This window comes from Nicotiana sylvestris, chromosome 7 (assembly GCF_000393655.2).
Source record: "Nicotiana sylvestris chromosome 7, ASM39365v2, whole genome shotgun sequence".
Classification (NCBI taxonomy): domain Eukaryota; kingdom Viridiplantae; phylum Streptophyta; class Magnoliopsida; order Solanales; family Solanaceae; genus Nicotiana; species Nicotiana sylvestris.
The window spans coordinates 164,724,774-164,742,340 of record NC_091063.1 but is presented as its reverse complement, the minus strand read 5'-3'; the positions used below and the strand labels follow the sequence as shown (position 1 = coordinate 164,742,340).

Sequence of the window (17,567 nt, the reverse complement as noted above, 5' to 3'; positions counted from 1 at the left end):
TCCTGATAAACCGATGCAGAAAAGAGGGGAACATCACTTTGTCAGAATAAAATGAGGATCACTATTACTTGGGTGTTAACAGCAGAAGGAGATAACTAAAAAGAATACATCCAGATGGCCTAAGAATCATTGACATAATAGTGGGATGAATGTATGAAAAGGCCATGAAGAAGTCATAGCAACTATTCCGGATGCTGAAGACTATTATCATGCAGAAGTTCTTCTCCCCTGCCTTCCTTACATCCTTTGCGTTTAGAGGAATTTTATATGCTTATAAATATATGAAAACTATAATACTTCTACAGTTCAAATTGGTGGAGTGAATGCCTTCTATGTGACGATAGAAGACAGTCAAGTGGAAAAAAAAGGAATTTCAGGAACCTGTAAAATCACTATAAAAACATAGAGCCTGAATGACATTAGTCTACTTTGACTCTCTCAAGCAGTTCATCATACCTATGATTAACTGCTTTGGCATCTAAATCACAATGTTACCCAAGTTTAAATGTCCTACTTCCAAAATACCCAATACAAAAGCTACGTCTAACTTTCTATGTTCATTCCACTAACCATAAGAATTTCTTTTGGGGCAGCAAGTGGATGACGAAAACAAAGGTACATAAAAAAAATCCTGGTCTTTTTAGAGTTCTGAGCTTTCCGATACCATCTTGGTACCTTTTCAATAATACCTTTACCATTTGAAGAAAACAAGTACATAGAAATTTCATCTTGATGTCGACAAGACAGATCACTTGGGAGTAGGTCAAAAAGCTCAGGATGAAGCACATTCAACATGTACATAAATTAGGTCAAAAAGCTCAGCATGAAGCGAATTCGGCATGTAAATAAATTTGTTCTACAAGTGGAACGTGCTTCATCCTGAACTTGTGGCAAGTTCATTGGAAAAAGAAAGACAGGTGCCATCTACTATTCAAATATTGGCTGAGGGGCATACCAGACAGGACAAACAATGGCCTTTCCATAAGCTTGACACATAATTATCAAGCTAACGAAGCACTCAGCTGTAATGAAACAGGCTAATCTGCCGCCTCTAGCACCAAGTATGTGGATACATGCTGATGGGCCAAGTCATTTTCATGAAATAATGCTAAACTTCTATTCTAGAATGAAGGCAAGAAAACTACTCTTTTAGCCTCACACTTTGAGCATGAATATGTCATAAAAGAACTGAGCAATGCCATCCAATCCAAGCACACTAAAAACCATAGAGTAACCATTCATAGCAGGTTTATGCGGCACCATGTAATCTTTACTTCAGCATCAACACCCCAAAAACTTAGTGAATAAGAAATCATTTACATTCTACCCAAAAAGAATAGTAGTCTCTGCGCGAAGTACAAAATCAGCTCTACAAAATCAAAGATGGAAAGTCATGCAACTGAGTCAATGCTGCCCACAAAAAAAAACAGTTTGGAGAATTGCCAGTTTCAGAACTCCATTTGCAGAGTCCTAGAAGTGTTTCTTCCTCTTTGTTGCCTATTTCGAAAACCACAGCAACAGAATACTCCTCAGAACATGACAAAAATCTCTCCAAACAGGTTGGACTCACATATATCTAAAGCATCCCTTCTATGCCATTGCATAAATATTCAAAAATTCTTCTTCAACCAATTGACATCCAAAGGCAATTCACTAACTTTAATCACACATCCTATAATAGTCAGCAAGTACAGTTTCAATTATTAAGGACGACAATTGGTAAATACATAGTTCCTATACAGTACTTCTCGTCATTAGCCTTTTAATTTTAATAATAGATTGTGTAAAAAAAATTGAGCATCCAACCCAAAATCTTAGGACAATGGGTGAAGTGTCCCAAGACATTAAAAAATCCCTTAACACAACCAATAAAGGACAAGTGTATTCTCTAACACCCTTCCACACATGTAACCCGATTCTAGGGCTTATGCATGCACTTAAGACTTCTTTTTTCCTTTTCCTCCTTTTTTTAGGAAGCATGAAGGTAGATTTGATTTAGAGAGAGGGGGGGGGAGGCCTAGAGTAGAAAGGGAGAGTAGGCTCAACAGGATGGAGTGTCCTAAAGCAAATTTAGTGGCTTGGTATGATAAATTGAGAGATAGATGAGACAAGCCCAAAGTGATAGAATAGATAGAGAGAGAAAAGGTCATGAAACGAACTTACCAAAGTTTGACTCTTATACCATGTGAAAGAATCAGAGCATTCAGCCCAAAACCTTAAGGCAATAGGTGGAGTGGCCCAGACATTATAAACCCCTTTGGAAACCCTTACACAACCAATTAGAAGCAAGTGTATTCTCAAACTGATTGCTTCATCATTGAGTTAACAGCCCCAAACAACTTTCTAGAAAGACCAACCCAAGATGAATAACCCAAACCAAGTCGTCTGGATTTAGCTGAATAATGCTGTCCAAAAGGAGCCTCTTTAATGTTGGACGGTAAAAAACTATAAGGAGAGAACAGAGAAGATCATGGCCCATGGGATGTTACACGGCAAGCCATGATGCAGACTGTTTGGAGGGAAAAAACTTGGGGCTTTCGACGGAAAGGAGTAGACCTTCAATCAGATTCTGTCATATCTTTCGTATTTTTGAAGCACAAATAAGATTCACACGTGCACATATGAGTGGATGGATTGTGCCATAAGAATATACGCCTCTAAAGTCCATTGATGTAAGCTCCTTGTTTTTTTTTTGTTTTTTAATACGCGAGGAATCCTCAAAGGCCAACTGGCACACAGTACAAAACTCGTTGGATAATGGGTCCTCCCCTTTACCCTTCTATGCTTAAATACCGAACTTTTGTCCACGACATGATTCGAACTCGTGATGATGTTTGCCTAACCCAGATATCACGCATTGTGCTCTTACCATTGAACCAAAGCCTGAGGGGCCCATTGAATACTCCTTATATTCAGCTTTTGTTTTTGTTTTTTTACCATCAATAATATGCCGTACTTAACACCCAAGAGAAACATTTTAAAAACTACATTAATTATTATAGTCTAAAGATGCTACACACAGGACTACATTGATGATGTTTGCCTAACCCAGATATCACGCATTGTGCTATTACCATTGAACCAAAGCCTGAGGGGCCCATTCAATACTCCTTATATTCAGCTTTTGTTTTTGTTTTTACCATCAATAATATGCTGTACTTTACACCCAAGAGAAACATTTTAAAAACTACATTAATTATTATAGTCTAAAGATGCTAGACACAGGACTTACGGTTAGAATCTGGGTTGCCAACTGCTCCCTAGCCAGAGGATTATGGAGAAGAACAAGCAGGCGTGCAAAAAGCTCCTAAGAGACCAAAAATGAGGTTAGGTAGCTATATACATTTCTTAAACATGATGAAAACATATAAAAATTCTCCGCTGCTCAGTGAAACTAAAGTTGATCACCTCAGGATGCGGAATATCAGCACGAGCTTTACATTCCAAAACCCCAGCACCACTTTGAGAAGATCTACGCCTGCACAATTCTGATATGCATTTGCAGACCTACAACGAAGGTACTTGAAGGAGTTATTATGAATTTATGATATAAAAAGTAGGTGTGAAACCCCACTATCGATAGCAAATAGAGCATGTAAGCTTGACTTAAAGAGAAGAAATTTTCAACAGGCAAAACAGGTAGTGAACCATGTCAAAAAAGGAAGGTCAAAAGTAGACAGAAAATATCCCATACCGTGGCAACTGCACCCGTGTAAACCCGTGGTATGATCATCTTCAACAAAAATGGCCATAAAACATGCTACAATCAGCACAAACTGAATTCAGTTAGTCCCACAAATGATAATAAGCATAAGAAGAGGGGGCAAAAAGCAAATAACTAAAATCTGTTCACACAAGAGTACAAAACTGAAATGTCTCAACAAAGGACGGAAACTCCCATACCTCCATCTCAGGGACAGTAACAGTTATTAGAAGAAGACCCGTTTCACAGATTGCCCTCAATTCTGACAGTGTACCAACCTCCATCTTCGTCTGAGAGAACTCAAGCATCTTATAGTTTAGAATATCCAAAATTAAATCTGTGATTCTGAAAGAAATTCTGACACGCTAATTGAAACATATGCAGGAGTCATCTCAAGTTGAAAATTCCCCATTGATGGGGAATAGGAACTACCTCATCTGACCACAAAGACGATGACTGAACTCTCCAGCGCAACCACCCCCCCCCCCAAAAAAAAAAAGCCATAGGAAGCACTCCTCTCTCGATCACACATGAAGAGAAGGGCAAGCAACGAAACATGACCATGAATAAGAAATGAAATTGGTAGCAATGTCGAAACAAAGACAAGGAACAGATCACTCACTGCAAGTTCCAGAATATTTTACAAGAGATGCATACCTCTATTTTCTTGTACACAAAAGGGTAATAACCATCATTTGACGAGTTCAATTCCCTGGATCTCTCAGTATCATCTCTGTGCAGACCAAACATTGCAGAGTGGCGAACAAGATATTCAATGAACAACTCTCCAGAAGGACCAACCAAGTAACAGTGGGAAGCCATAACCACAATCAGCTACAAAGCCAGCAACATAATCACATAGAATCTAGAATAGAGTAAGTGTTTGCATAACTTGGTCACTAAGGCAAACTTTCAAATATTAAATACCTCTGCAAGAGCCTTACAGACCCCTAAATTAAGCTCATCCAATAACAGCTTCACAACTTCAATTAGTAAAGGCCTCTTATTATGCCAAGCCTCGGACAATCTACAAAAGTAGCCGATGACCGTCACATGGGGAAAGAGAAGATAAAATTAACATTAACAAATTAAGGTGGAAAAAAATAACCTGGGTAACAAATGCTTTAATACACAAAGTGCACCAACAGCCTGAGGTTCTTCTTTCAGCTTGCATTTCTGGCAGCAGCAAAGAGCAAATACAAAACATTTAGTGGAAGAATTACCTAGTAAATAATCAAGTCTCACTGTCTCACAACCAAGTTCGCCATTTCATTTTTTTTAAAGAAAGGGTTGAATTCTAGAGTTCAAAAACAAAGGGAGGAAAATGAAAAAAGGTTTTTCCCCCCTATTGCAAACTTTTGATTTCCTTTCAATTGCCTCCTTGGTAGGTGATACACTGAGCATAATATCACAAAAACAGTTCACGCATTGGAATGCATGAAAGAGAAAATACCCACATTGAGAAGGAAGACAAACAGATCCTCCGGGTACACCAAACCAATTGTTAGGAAACAATGCTGAACTTCATTATAAGTCTGCCATTTGCATAAAAAGCCAAAAGAACTATATATTAATCAAATATAACATCGTGAAGATATATTAGAACAATTTTAAGAGATGAAGGAGATCTTTGTTACATGGCAATAAGAAAGCCCTGGTATGTTAATATGGCCAAGGAGTTGCGGAAGAAGGAAAATCAACTCTATACAACCTTAGAGAAGCTACTAATTTAAAGAATGGTATTTAGGGTGGCCAGTGTTGTTAGCCTCTCGACATTCTAAAGCCTTAGATGTGTTTACCAAGACCCCCAGAAAGCTTCATTTTTTACAGGTTGTACATTAGCCACTTTATTATCAACAGAGCTTCTTTCCTCCAAACTGAGGAAATAATAGCAGCAATCTTCTTCAAAAGGATAGCACGCAAGTACCCAAACTATCTATTCAGACATGTGGATGAACAGACTAAGGCCACAATCCAACCTGGGAGTAGAAGGAGTATCATCGGACTTTTTAAATGTAAGATCTTTCTACAATGCTCTGTTGAAGAGAGAATCCAAAGGCTTCCCTCACGCAGGTAGCTATCTGCAAAATAATGGCACACCGAAAAAGTTCCCTTTTCTTAGTGGCCAGCTGCTAGTAATGTGATTCTTACTACTGAAAATCATAGGAGAGAGGAAATATGTGCGTTGGTGCCTCATGCATAGTCTGGAGAAGGTCATATAGGTCGCACATCTACTCTTGTACTGATCTTTCTTCAAAATTGTGTAATTTTTCATCTAGTCTGATGTGTGTTAAATGGGAGATGCCAAAAAGTAATGTGATCTCCTTTTATAAGCTGGAGAGGGAGAACCTTAGAAGTTGGAGAAGGAGAACAAGGAGGACAATCAGTTAAGGTTAGGGAGATCCTTCCACGTGCCATTTTTTGGACAGTATGGCAAGAAGCAACAGAAGAGCTTTTTAAGGAGGAAAGTTCAGTGGTAATGAATTAAGGACATTTTGTTATCTCTTGAATATTTTTGAAATGCGAAGAAAACCCCCCTCTGTGTAGATGATTGAATGGGTTTCCTAGAATCTAACTCATTTATGTAGTGCTGATGTTCTATGGAGCTGTATCCCGGGTGTTTTCCCCTTTTGTTAATAAAATCTAAACTATCTCCAGCAGGAAAAGACCATCAGCTGGTAAATCAATTGAATTCACTCTTAAAGATAAAAATGAATAAATGAATAAATAAAACAAGACCTTCAGCCCAACTGAGAAATCTGAATGCTCTTTTTTGTCATTGCTCCTACAAACCACAGGAAGCAGTGTTGATAATATGACAGTAAGATCCTGCACACATTACAGATAGTCAGCTACCTCTCTTTATCAGAATGATGCTAGAAATGGAAATGATCTAGCAACATGTAAAATGAAATGAATGCATATAACAACAGGCATACATCACTCTAATGAGTGAAACCTAAACGGCTCTCGAGATAAGTTACAAGTGGCATCCCAACATAAATACAATTTGTGGCAGACTATATCCAGAAGAACATAGAATAGAACCTCAAGTTACCATTACTAAAATGAGTAGGTTCAACAAATTTTTTTGGTCAAAGGACCATACGAGGATATTTGTCTGCACTTTGGTCTAAGATAAACCCCTTGGACTGAATTCCTATGCCCTTTTCTTCAGACTTTTTTCAATGTTGTAAAGGCCTAAGGGTGAAATAAGTAAGGTGGTTAACAAGTTACGTTACATGAACTTGGTTATCAAGCCTTTCTATATTCTTTTGATAAGTCAGATTTTAGCAATCATCAACAGTAGGACCATGGCATAAAGTTCCTCTAATGAAGAGAGGAATGCCACTCTGTTCAAAGTGTTTCTTGTGTGGGATAGAAAGTGAAACAAACAGCCATCTCTTCTTACGGTGTCGGGTCACCCATAGATTGTGGCAGCTTTTTTGAGCATGAGAGGCTTGACATGGATAATGCCCTGAACTACTGAAGAGTTGCTAGCTTGCTGGAAAGAAACAGGCATATGTGCAACAAACAAGAGGTGGTGGTCTTATCCCTGCCTGCATATGGTGGACAGTTTGGAGGGAAAGGAACAACAGATGTTTTGAAGATATTGCTAACCATGAACAAAAGATAAAAGATAAATTATATATTTTTGTTTCACTTTTGGTGTAAAGCTGCTCTAGTACAGGATGTAGAGTCTTTAGTTGATCTAATTGGGGCATTGTAATTTTGGACAAGAATAGATTTTTTGGGTTGTTAGTTTTTTGGGTTGTCTGTAACTATGTCCTTTACTACCCTCAGCACAAACTTTGTTCTGGGGCTTACTTTATTATCATATATGAAATCTGTTACCATTTCAAAAAAAAAAAAAAAAAGGAGTTCAGGAGTTCGAGTAGCGTGGTTACCTTGTATACATCTTTCATTTTGCAGCACATATGTTATTTCTCTTTTCCAAGCAACAAACAAAAATGTATGGGGACATGTTCTAGATCAACCTATGCTGCTTGTCCATCCTCCTTCCTGACTACCTTCCGAATGCTTTCATTAGAGTACTAGGCACCCAGTTTGACAAGACAAGCATATTTCTATTCTTCCAAGTAACGTGTATGTTCTGATATTTTTATAAGGCTGTGTATGTTTTGATATATCCAGATATAATATCAATACAGATGTCCTGCCCCTGTGTTCATAGGAAGTTGAAGGATGACCCTTTTATACACAAGGAGGAAGGGTAAAAGGGAGCACCGGTTCTATTATTTTTTCTGGTTGCTGCTTCTCTTTCCGTAGTTCTTTGTCATTAATGCAGTGATTATACTTTTCTTGAGCTGAGGGTCTACCGGAAACAGTCTTTCCACCTTCACAAGGTAGGGATAAGGTCTGCGTACATACTACCCTCCCCAGACCCCACTTGTGGGAATACACTGGCTATGTTGTTGAGGAAGGGAAAAGGGAAAATTGACCAGAAGAAGGTGAGACATGCCATTGGAATAACAGACTTGAGAGGAGGCAATCTGAGCAGCAGTAATGGCAAGTCACCAGTTGATGATGTTCAAAGTGGAAGTGCTGAGAAAGCAAACAACTGGATCATGTATATGGTCCAAATTGTGACTGCCTTCTTTTTCCTTCTTTTTTTTTGGGTTTTTGACAGGTAAGATTTTATTGATGTACAGCACTAAGGTAGTACTATAGAAAATTAAAAAAAGAAACAGTGACTTTCTGTTGTGGGGGAACATCAGAGTCCGAATGTATCTTCAAGGATTTGAGGAGATAGCAATATAACTTCATCTGATATAGTACAACAATGGCAAAAGGTGATTAGTTGAAAAGGAGATGAGGGTTTTGGCGAAGATAAAAACAAAAAAGGTAATGGAGAAAAAAAAATTGCAAAGCTCTACCGATTAAGATTCACATGAGTAGAATGGAGACCAAGTAAAGAGTATTTCTTATAGAAACTAAAACAAGAATTGAGGGAAAGGAACCCAGCGAAAGGGCCACCATAAAGGTGATGTTGAGAGAGTGAGGAGCATGGTTAGTATGTCTGCAAGAAACAAAACCATTGCCTTTGCAAAAGTTAGACAAAAACTGACTAAGAGTAAGAGGTGCCTCTACAACATACTGTTTACAATTAATAATGACCAGGCACTATGACTTTACCAAGATTAATTCTTCTAGTAATGGATTCCAATTCCTTAATCCATGACAAGACAAGTAATCACAGGGAATTAGCAGTAATTGGAGAAGAATTAGCAGAATAGCAAGTTATTCTGCCGGACAGCAGAAGTACAAATTACTAGGTGTGCAAGAAAGAATATCAATTTAAACAGCAACATGACATGTGTTTCCTACCTCAAAATCAAGTAATGGTGGACCACTTTCTGAAAGTAATGAGGCGCTTAATACATTATGGAGGCTACAAGTTGCTACAAAGGCCACATCGTTATCCCTCTTGTACCTGAAAAACCGTAAGATTTCACCGTTACAGAGCCCACAATACCCAAGAAGATACAAGAAACAAGTGCTCCAACAGAAAGAGTGTCACTAGCATTTCTGACTAGAATAGAGAATTAGCACAAGCAAGGAGCTGGCCATTTGACATCAGAGGTATTCATGTCATTTGCAATTATAGATTTTCTCAAAACATAGCAGTCTATCGTATGTCTTACAGTTCCAATATAGTTGGAACAAGTCTTGGCAAAGCTGCCTTCAGCTGCGTTCTAGTAATAAGACCAACCATCTGCCCTAATGCTTCCACAGAAGATAAGCGAACCTGAGAAAATAGTATGTCAGGAAACAAAACTTCCTCTCCCCTTGCCAATTCAAAATGAGCAATAAATGTAATGTATGGAATGGAAGGAAAGAAAAAAGGAGTGTGAAATTTCTTGAATATATTAATAAGGGAAAGCAGCTATATACTACTTGCTGAGATAAAGCACCCTTAGCTATCATCTGTTCGACTAGTTTCAATGTGATTTTACATCAAACTTGTACAAAAGCAAGGAATGCTAGAAAATAAAATTAAAGACGACCATCAGGCAAGCTGCTTTCAATATCCATGGCCTCTGAACTTCGTCCACAGTGCATTTGCGGCACAAGGTGAAAATGGTAACTCACAAATTCAACTTGTTGCATCACTTTAACAAAAGAAAATTTATTACCATATCACACAAAGATCTTAGCATCCAGGAATAATGTTTATTCCGTTACCTTCAACCCCTTCACCATTCTTCCCCTGCTTCACCCTCTTCTCCCTCATTTCTCATTTCATCTCATACACCGCAATCTACTCGTTATCTTCTTTCTTCCAACTACTCTCTTTCTTACCCTCCCTCTTGCCATCATTTCATCACACTTGCTCTACTAGCTCCTGTTTAATATCTGTAAGCACTTTATGATTTAATCCTAAAAACCCTCAAGGGAAACCCCTGACAATTACCCGAACCCCAGAGTTTGTCCTCCCACTCATTCCATTATCCATCTCTCCGTGCAACTGCCAAAGATTGACTACTCTCCACTGTCTCTTTTCCCCCATTCATCCCCCAAGCATCTTCACCTTGGTCTTCCTCTCCCTCTTCTTCTAAGCATTCTCGCCCTTTCGGAACTGTCACAATATCTTGATGAGATGACTTTGCCCTTCTGGAACTGTCACAATACCTCGATGAGATGACTTTTGAGACTACCTTTCTCCCCTTACTTCACATTACCAATGTCATAGTGGCTTTGACACGATGTTTCAAATTGGAAGGAAAGGAGAAACTTAGAGAGACAATATTTACTTTTACTTGATACAATATGAGATACACCTTGTAAAATACGCAATAGTAAATACATAAATGTATATCAATCCAACTCAAAACAAAATTGAGGGTGACACATTGTTGCACCGCACTGAAAGTTGACTTTGACTACAGTCATCTCCATGAAAATACGAGAACATACCATTAGCCCTCTGTTGGTATTTACTATTAAGTTAGCACCAAGGTTTTTGCAAAATTCAGGGGCTATTTGTTCTAAACATATGGTATATAACTACCTCTTGGAAAATTCACCTGAAGGGCAAGTAGTTTTCCTTAAACAAAAGAAATTGACCTCAGCTATAAGTACTCTAAAATGGAAGCGAAGTTGGTCATAACACTTGATCTGCCGTCACAATGAAACTTACGTAGATTTTTTTTTATAAGGTTCAAAAAAAAAATTTAGAAGGAACTTAGCTATACTTTTAACAAGTAAAAAAAAAAATATGGATGAAGGAAGCTAACCACGCATAAAGATTACATTCTTTTAGGTCTAGTGATAAGAGCACAGCTCATGATGAGTGGGTTAGGTGCATGTCACATGTTCAAAGCTTGCTGCAGATAATAGCCCGGTATTTAAGTGGAGAAGAGTAGAGGGGCGGGCTCATTATCCATTGAGCTTGGAGCCGTGTGCCATTCGCCGTGGGAATTTCTCGGTTATCCAAGAAAAAGAGAGAGAAAACATTCTTTAAAAAGTTCTAAAAGGAACTGAATAGGCAAACCTTCAGATCCCGTGAAATTGCCCAAACTCTCAATAATAGTTCAAATGCCGAATTCAAGAAAGACCTGCACAATTGACACATTTAAATCACCATGAACATCTAAATGAAAAGCCTTGAAGAAAATCAAAACCAACCAGAAGCAGAAAATTGGTCTCACATGATATCAGCATCTAGAACGGAAGACAAAGGGAAGTCGACACTGCACTGCCAGCAAGATTGGCACCAACATTTGAATGCTGGAAAAAATAAAAACTTTAGACCCTTCAAAGAAAACAAAGGACACACTTGAGCAGTAAAGTCTAATCGTAAAGCAAAACATTTTACTAGAACAACTTTTTTCATGGATAACTGAGTTCGTGATTTGTATCCCTCTTTACCAATCATGTGCACTGATATGAACTTTGAGATGAAAAGAAGCTTCACATTAGAATTTCAAATGTACAGTAGCAAAATGTTTATGGCTTTTACTCAAAAAATATTTAGGGGCGGTTTTCACAACACTGCCATTACTTTCCTCTTGCTTTATGAGTAAACCTTTTTTTAAAAAGGAAAAAGTAGTGCAAACCTCATAGATTGATTTCGCAATCATAAAAATATACTCCCTTTGTTCCAATTTATGTGGCAACATTTCCTTTTTAGACTGTTCCAAAAAGAACGGCAGCTTTCTAAATTTGAAAACAATTTAACTCATACTTCCTATTTTACCCTTAATGAGAAGCTTTTACAGCCACACAAATATATGGCTTGTTTCAGACCACAAATTTCAGAAGTCTTCCTTTTTTTCTTAAATACGTACCAATTCAAAATTTGCCCCAAAATGAAATGGAGGGAGTATTAAGATAGCGGTATTTAACAGCCCAAACTATTGGCTTAGAGGTCAGCACCTTGGACCTAAAAGCTGGTGATAGAGCAGGTAACTAGTTCGATTCCTGTAGCATGCATCCATTCTAGTGTTGGGCAACGAAAAAATATTTTCATGCTCATAAAAAACGAAGCAACCAAAAAAAATGCCGGTCAACACAGTTAAGAAATCCAAAGAAAACTCTCTCCTCAATGTTAGCCTCTCGCCATCACAAATTTTTCTACAGATTTTCCTCGCTGCTGCCCACCTAAATTTTGTAGTCTCCTCTACAGAAAATCAAAAGAAACCCCTTAAATTTGTAGTCTCCTCTACAGAAACCAAAGAAGTCGGAAGAACTGCCAATCCCATTAATTACTCACAAATTGTTTGTGTCAACAGAGTAAAGGGATAGCTGTTATCCCCTTTTGCTACAAACCCTTTCTTCATCAAGAGCCATCTTTAAGTCCAGCTTCACTCCTCAGAGCACATAGGTGTCATCTCATGGCTACCACATTCCAGTCGGTGCCGTCACCAGCCCATACTGTTCCTTCTCTTCAGGAATTGTCAGCCAAGCAAATTTTACCAACTTCTATGAAACAGAATGATTCTAACAAATTTAAACAATTTACATAAAAAAATAATCTTCAACCAGATGTATTCCCAAACTGAAAATTTAAAAGTTACAGCATCCCCATAGTAAATTCTCCTATTTCTTCTGTTAGGAGTGACATATTTTGCTAATATTTTTAGAAGGATTATTTTGCTAATAATGAGCAAGAGAAAGCACTTCTTATTATGTTAGATCATAAAAAGTTCTGAGGTCTATTACCATTTGCAAAAATAGGCCGGTGTATGTCCCTCACATTTCCAAGAATGGGCACCACTCGTGCCAGTACACCCTTAAGGTGAGGAGTAAACTGCAAAGCTTCAAATATTGTAGACATAGATCAGATAAGTAATTTGGGTAATAATGTTAAAGCGGCCCACAAAGTATTTGCAAACAAATCGAAAACGAACCATCAGATGATGCAAAGACTGCAAGAATTTGAACCATGGCTGGCAGAGCAGAATTTGACCCTGAAAGATGGAGGAATATTTCTTCCATCATCTGCCACGGACAATTGAAGAATTAAACTAAGAATAGGGAAACTTCAGAGTATCAAAAACCAAGAAGAAAGAAAGAGTGTTGGACACACAGCTATTTGTCAGAAAACTGTGCAACTGCAACAAAAGTAAACATAATACAAAAAAGGTAACGAGCCAAATCCTTTGTTCTTTTCTCAGTGACAAGAGAAATGTCCATCAAGGAAAAGAAGCATTCATCTCTGAAATTTCAATTACCACAGAAAGTACAACCTAGTATAAATCATCTAGTGATGAGAAGAATAAAACACTCCCCAACTAAAGAAAATAACTGTGGTAAGCAGTCTACTCAGAGGGTAATGCATCAACAAATGATAGTTGGATTTTTTATGATTGCCTAATGTACTATACCAGCTAAAAAGGAACTTCATATGGTCTCATTGATTGTAAGGAATTCAATATTTTAATTACTATAAAGGAACAAACATGCAAAACTCCAATTATGAGATGAGTGAAAAAGAGTTTTGCAAATGAAAATATCTGTAGTCTGGTCACAGCCTCCCCATTTATTTCCTCTAGTCAAAGTCAACCCATAATATCACTATAAGAGCAAACTAGTTCAACCATCAAATAAAGCCACTTACGTGGAGTCGTTACAGCAATAGCCTTTAGCTACTTATCTGCACAAACCAACTGCTACCGACTCAGGTTCATGGAAAGCCTGTCGCTATCCAAATTATGCACTTCGCTCTTTTTCCATTTAGAATGGTTCATCCCCTCCCAATTTCCATCCAACAATAATAGTGTGATTCATTTTCTTTATAGGGGGTTAATTATATATCTATATCCAGTCATGTCACTCAAGCTTGTGAAAGAAGTTGAGCATTCTACCCAAAACCTTAGGACTGTTTTTTTATATCCCCTTTATGTCCTTTTATACCCAATGTGAGACCATATTGTGTTGCAAACCTAAAATAAATAAATGGAAGTGTCCCATCTCTAATTTTTTAAACTTTCAGATGAAGTCGTTCTACAACTCTCCATGGTATTGAAGTACATAGAGGTAATAATTTCGAGTTTCACCACCACCAATCAGAAAATATGTTTACATGTTTAGCTCAAGAAAAGGAATCAGGTTGGGACGTGACAGGCCAAGTTGCAGGTCTAAAGTAATTAAATAAAAGTGACCCCTCTCTGAAGACTTTAAACTTTTAAATGAGCTGATGCACACAACTCAACGGAGCTACTATGAAAAGCATTGAACAATTGAGGAGTTTCACGGCACTTTCAAATAGTTAGACTGAAAATTGGTCAGCTTACTGCTTGCAAGCTATGACAAAATCAACTCTACCACAAGGCTCTAAAACTTTGAGAGATACTATTGACAGTCACAGAAATAAGAAACAGGAATGATAAAAAAATACGTTCACAAAAACAACTGAAAGAAGATGTAAATTAGAAACTGATCAAACAAAAGAAGATATAAATTAGAAAGCACAGATTACATTCCCTCTTCTAGAATCTATTTTCATAAGGAAAAGAAAAGTGCACACTCACCAGATCAGGCATATGTGAACCAATTGATACAAGTACACCAGCCGCAGCTCTTTGCCAGTCAGCATTAAGTTCCTATCATGAGATTGAACATGCTGTTAGAGTAGTATGAAATACTACCAGCATTCCACTGGACTTGGAGGAAGTAAAGTTGATACCCATTATACAAATAACAAAGTACTGACTCCCAGTGGCGAAGCCAGAAAATTTCCTAAGGGTGTCAGACTTGAAAGGAGTAAAAGCTATTTCTGACAAGGGTGTTCAATATATGTTATATACGTCTAAAATGGTGGCTTCGCCCCTGCTGACTCCCACACCAAACAACATGGTCAATGTACTGGCTTCCACACCAATCTGAATCATGGTGGAAAAAACCAATAAATCCACAATAAGGTAACAGGAAACTAGTACTTATGATCATTACAATCCCAGCCAACGAACAAGAGAGAACAATCCACTGTACAGAATATCACATTCGATATTCCCATATTGTGACATCATAACTTGAGGGTATACAACTAATCAATCTCCACCAGAGACTCTAGTCGAAACTCTAAATTGCTACATTTTGATTCATAGGAAATCAGTGCAAGACAAGTGGATGCAAGGGTCCAACAACAAGTTCGTCCACCACTTTCTACTCCTCCTCTACATAAATAGTTGGAATATTTTTGAAAGTGCATATATATGCTAATTTTGCACCCAAGTCACATAAAAGTTTAAAATTAAGGATCTGCATTTGGTTCAGCATGGTGATATAGCTCCTGCCTGAACTATTATAACAAATTGTAGCACAAACTTAGAACTCCCTGTGTCCTAATTTATGTGACACTCTTTTTTATAGCCTGACCCGAAAAAGAATGACACATTTCTATATCTAGAAACAATTTAATTTGAAACTTTTCATTTCATCCATAATGAGATGATTTATAGCCACAAAAATGTCAATGGCTTATTTTACACCACAGTTTCAAAAGTCTTAAACCTCATGCCCAGTCACACACCATCACATAAATCATTATGGAGGAAGTAATATAATGGGGTTTCGTTTACCTTGGTTGAGATCACCTCAGAAGTGGCAATCTTGGCCAACTTAGCCAGATAATTAGGATCAACATCTCCCTTATCCAAAGCCTGAATTGCCACTGACATCACTTGAAATAAACCAGCTATATTCCCAAACCTCTAAAAAATCCATAAAATCCCAATTAAAACACTACACTCAAACCCAATTGTTCATAAAATATCAAATTAATGAACATACAAAAACCATATTTTCAGAACAGTACCCGTCGTCCACCTCTCGATACTGTTAGGCAACAATCAAGAACCAAAAGTGGGTTTCTGAAAGAACAAAAAATAATAAACTCAAAAGTAAACCCAAGACAGTTAAAAAAACAAGTTCTTGAAACTTACGAGCAAGTCAAATATACACACACGCACACACAGATATATTACTCCCTCCGTTTCAACTTATGTGTCTTACATTTCTTTTTAGTTATTTCAAAAAGATTGCGACTTTCTATATTTAGTAACTTTTCAACTCTAAAACCTTGCATTGCATGATTAAGACCATACAACTCGAAGGGGAGTTTGGCACATTATACACATCTTTAGTTTAAGGTGCACAAATTTCAAAAGGCTTTCCTTATTTTCTTGAACTTCCTGCCTAATCAAACTAAGATACATAAATTGAAACAGAGGTAGTAATATATATACATAGGCAAAAATCAAGCAAGGGAAACACACACACATACACACAAAGGGGGGAGCTACAGGGCCTAATACAGGTTCAGCCTAACCTGTTAGCTTTTGCTCAACAGTGTTTTTGTGTTAAAAACTTCATTAAATATGAACAAATATTAAATTTAGAACCCAGTTATTAGCATTTTAAGTCGTCGTTCTAAAATTTAGAACCCATAACATTGAAATCCTGTCTCCAACTACACACACACACATATATATATATATATAGGAAAGAGACATACAAGGAAGTGATGTCCTTGAGAGTAGCCATTGATGCTTCACGTACAATAGGCGAATCATCCGCCAATGAAGATACCAGAACTTGAACTGCCTCTATAGACAAAAGACCAATTAAAATTTAAACAAAAACAATAAATCGAAAGCCAAAAGAATGAAATTGGAAATTAAATTTGATTTGCTATATAGGAAAAAGGGGTTACCAGCGGCAGGAACGGAGTTGCCGGAACTGGAAGACGCCATAATTTAGGATGGCGATCGACAAAAGAACGAAGGAAAAAAGGAAAGACCCCAAAAGGGAATATAAAGAAGGTACAACGACAACGAAGCAAGCAGGTTGTGCCAAAGATTTTGGAAATTGCCAGATGTTGTGTCAAAGACTAATGTATTACGTTGTTGAAAGTTGGCGTGTCGAGCTCGAGATGCCCCCTTTTGGAACTGATTTTACTGTCCGCTGACGTTATAAATGCTGTCAACTGCTAAAAATTATTGCGTTGAAATGCTTGTGAACAAATGTTTTCTTTTTTCATTTTTTTAAGGGTGTGATCATCTGCGATAAGAGTTTAATTGATATCAAAATTTAAATGGTAGGCTGTTAGGTATATACTTTACGGGTGGGCAAAACTCTAAGACTCATTTTGTACGAAGAATAAAGAATAATTAATTTCAATACTAAATAAAATTGCAGTATAATTAATTCGAAATTAATTATCCCAAATTATAATTTTTTTTATTTATGTAAAAGAGTGAAATAATTAATTATGAGATAACTTAGTTTCCCAATCAAAAAACCCTCATATTGTTATCAAATTTCTATTTCTTGGCTACTAGGCTATCCCCTTCGGGATAACTATTGAAAGAATGGTATTATATTGACCAAAATGACG

General features: G+C 37.4%; 1 protein-coding gene across 3 annotated transcripts in view; it reads right to left on the bottom strand.

Annotated features, from left to right (window-relative positions):
- LOC104219778 (protein SHOOT GRAVITROPISM 6) overlaps nt 1-17,113 on the bottom strand; it is a 44,669-nt gene extending 27,556 nt beyond the window's left edge. The window contains exons 1-20 of one of the 3 annotated variants that reach the window (XM_070152754.1): nt 16,884-17,113; nt 16,686-16,776; nt 15,987-16,041; nt 15,751-15,882; nt 14,701-14,772; nt 13,078-13,168; nt 12,890-12,985; nt 11,377-11,455; nt 11,220-11,283; nt 9,370-9,473; nt 9,053-9,158; nt 6,443-6,532; nt 5,161-5,238; nt 4,812-4,879; nt 4,631-4,730; nt 4,361-4,537; nt 3,904-3,993; nt 3,695-3,760; nt 3,409-3,507; nt 3,233-3,307 (exon numbers count right to left, since the gene is read on the bottom strand). In XM_070152754.1, the coding sequence (XP_070008855.1) occupies nt 3,233-3,307; nt 3,409-3,507; nt 3,695-3,760; nt 3,904-3,993; nt 4,361-4,537; nt 4,631-4,730; nt 4,812-4,879; nt 5,161-5,238; nt 6,443-6,532; nt 9,053-9,158; nt 9,370-9,473; nt 11,220-11,283; nt 11,377-11,455; nt 12,890-12,985; nt 13,078-13,168; nt 14,701-14,772; nt 15,751-15,882; nt 15,987-16,041; nt 16,686-16,776; nt 16,884-16,923 (1,773 nt within the window). In that variant the 5' untranslated portion in view covers nt 16,924-17,113. Of the gene's footprint in view, nt 1-3,232; nt 3,308-3,408; nt 3,508-3,694; nt 3,761-3,903; nt 3,994-4,360; nt 4,538-4,630; nt 4,731-4,811; nt 4,880-5,160; nt 5,239-6,442; nt 6,533-9,052; nt 9,159-9,369; nt 9,474-11,219; nt 11,284-11,376; nt 11,456-12,889; nt 12,986-13,077; nt 13,169-14,700; nt 14,773-15,750; nt 15,883-15,961; nt 16,042-16,685; nt 16,777-16,883 lie in introns of those variants that run through there. The other 2 variants (XM_070152756.1, XM_070152755.1) reach the window with 2 other exon arrangements.
- Nucleotides 17,114-17,567: the final 454 nt, after the last annotated feature.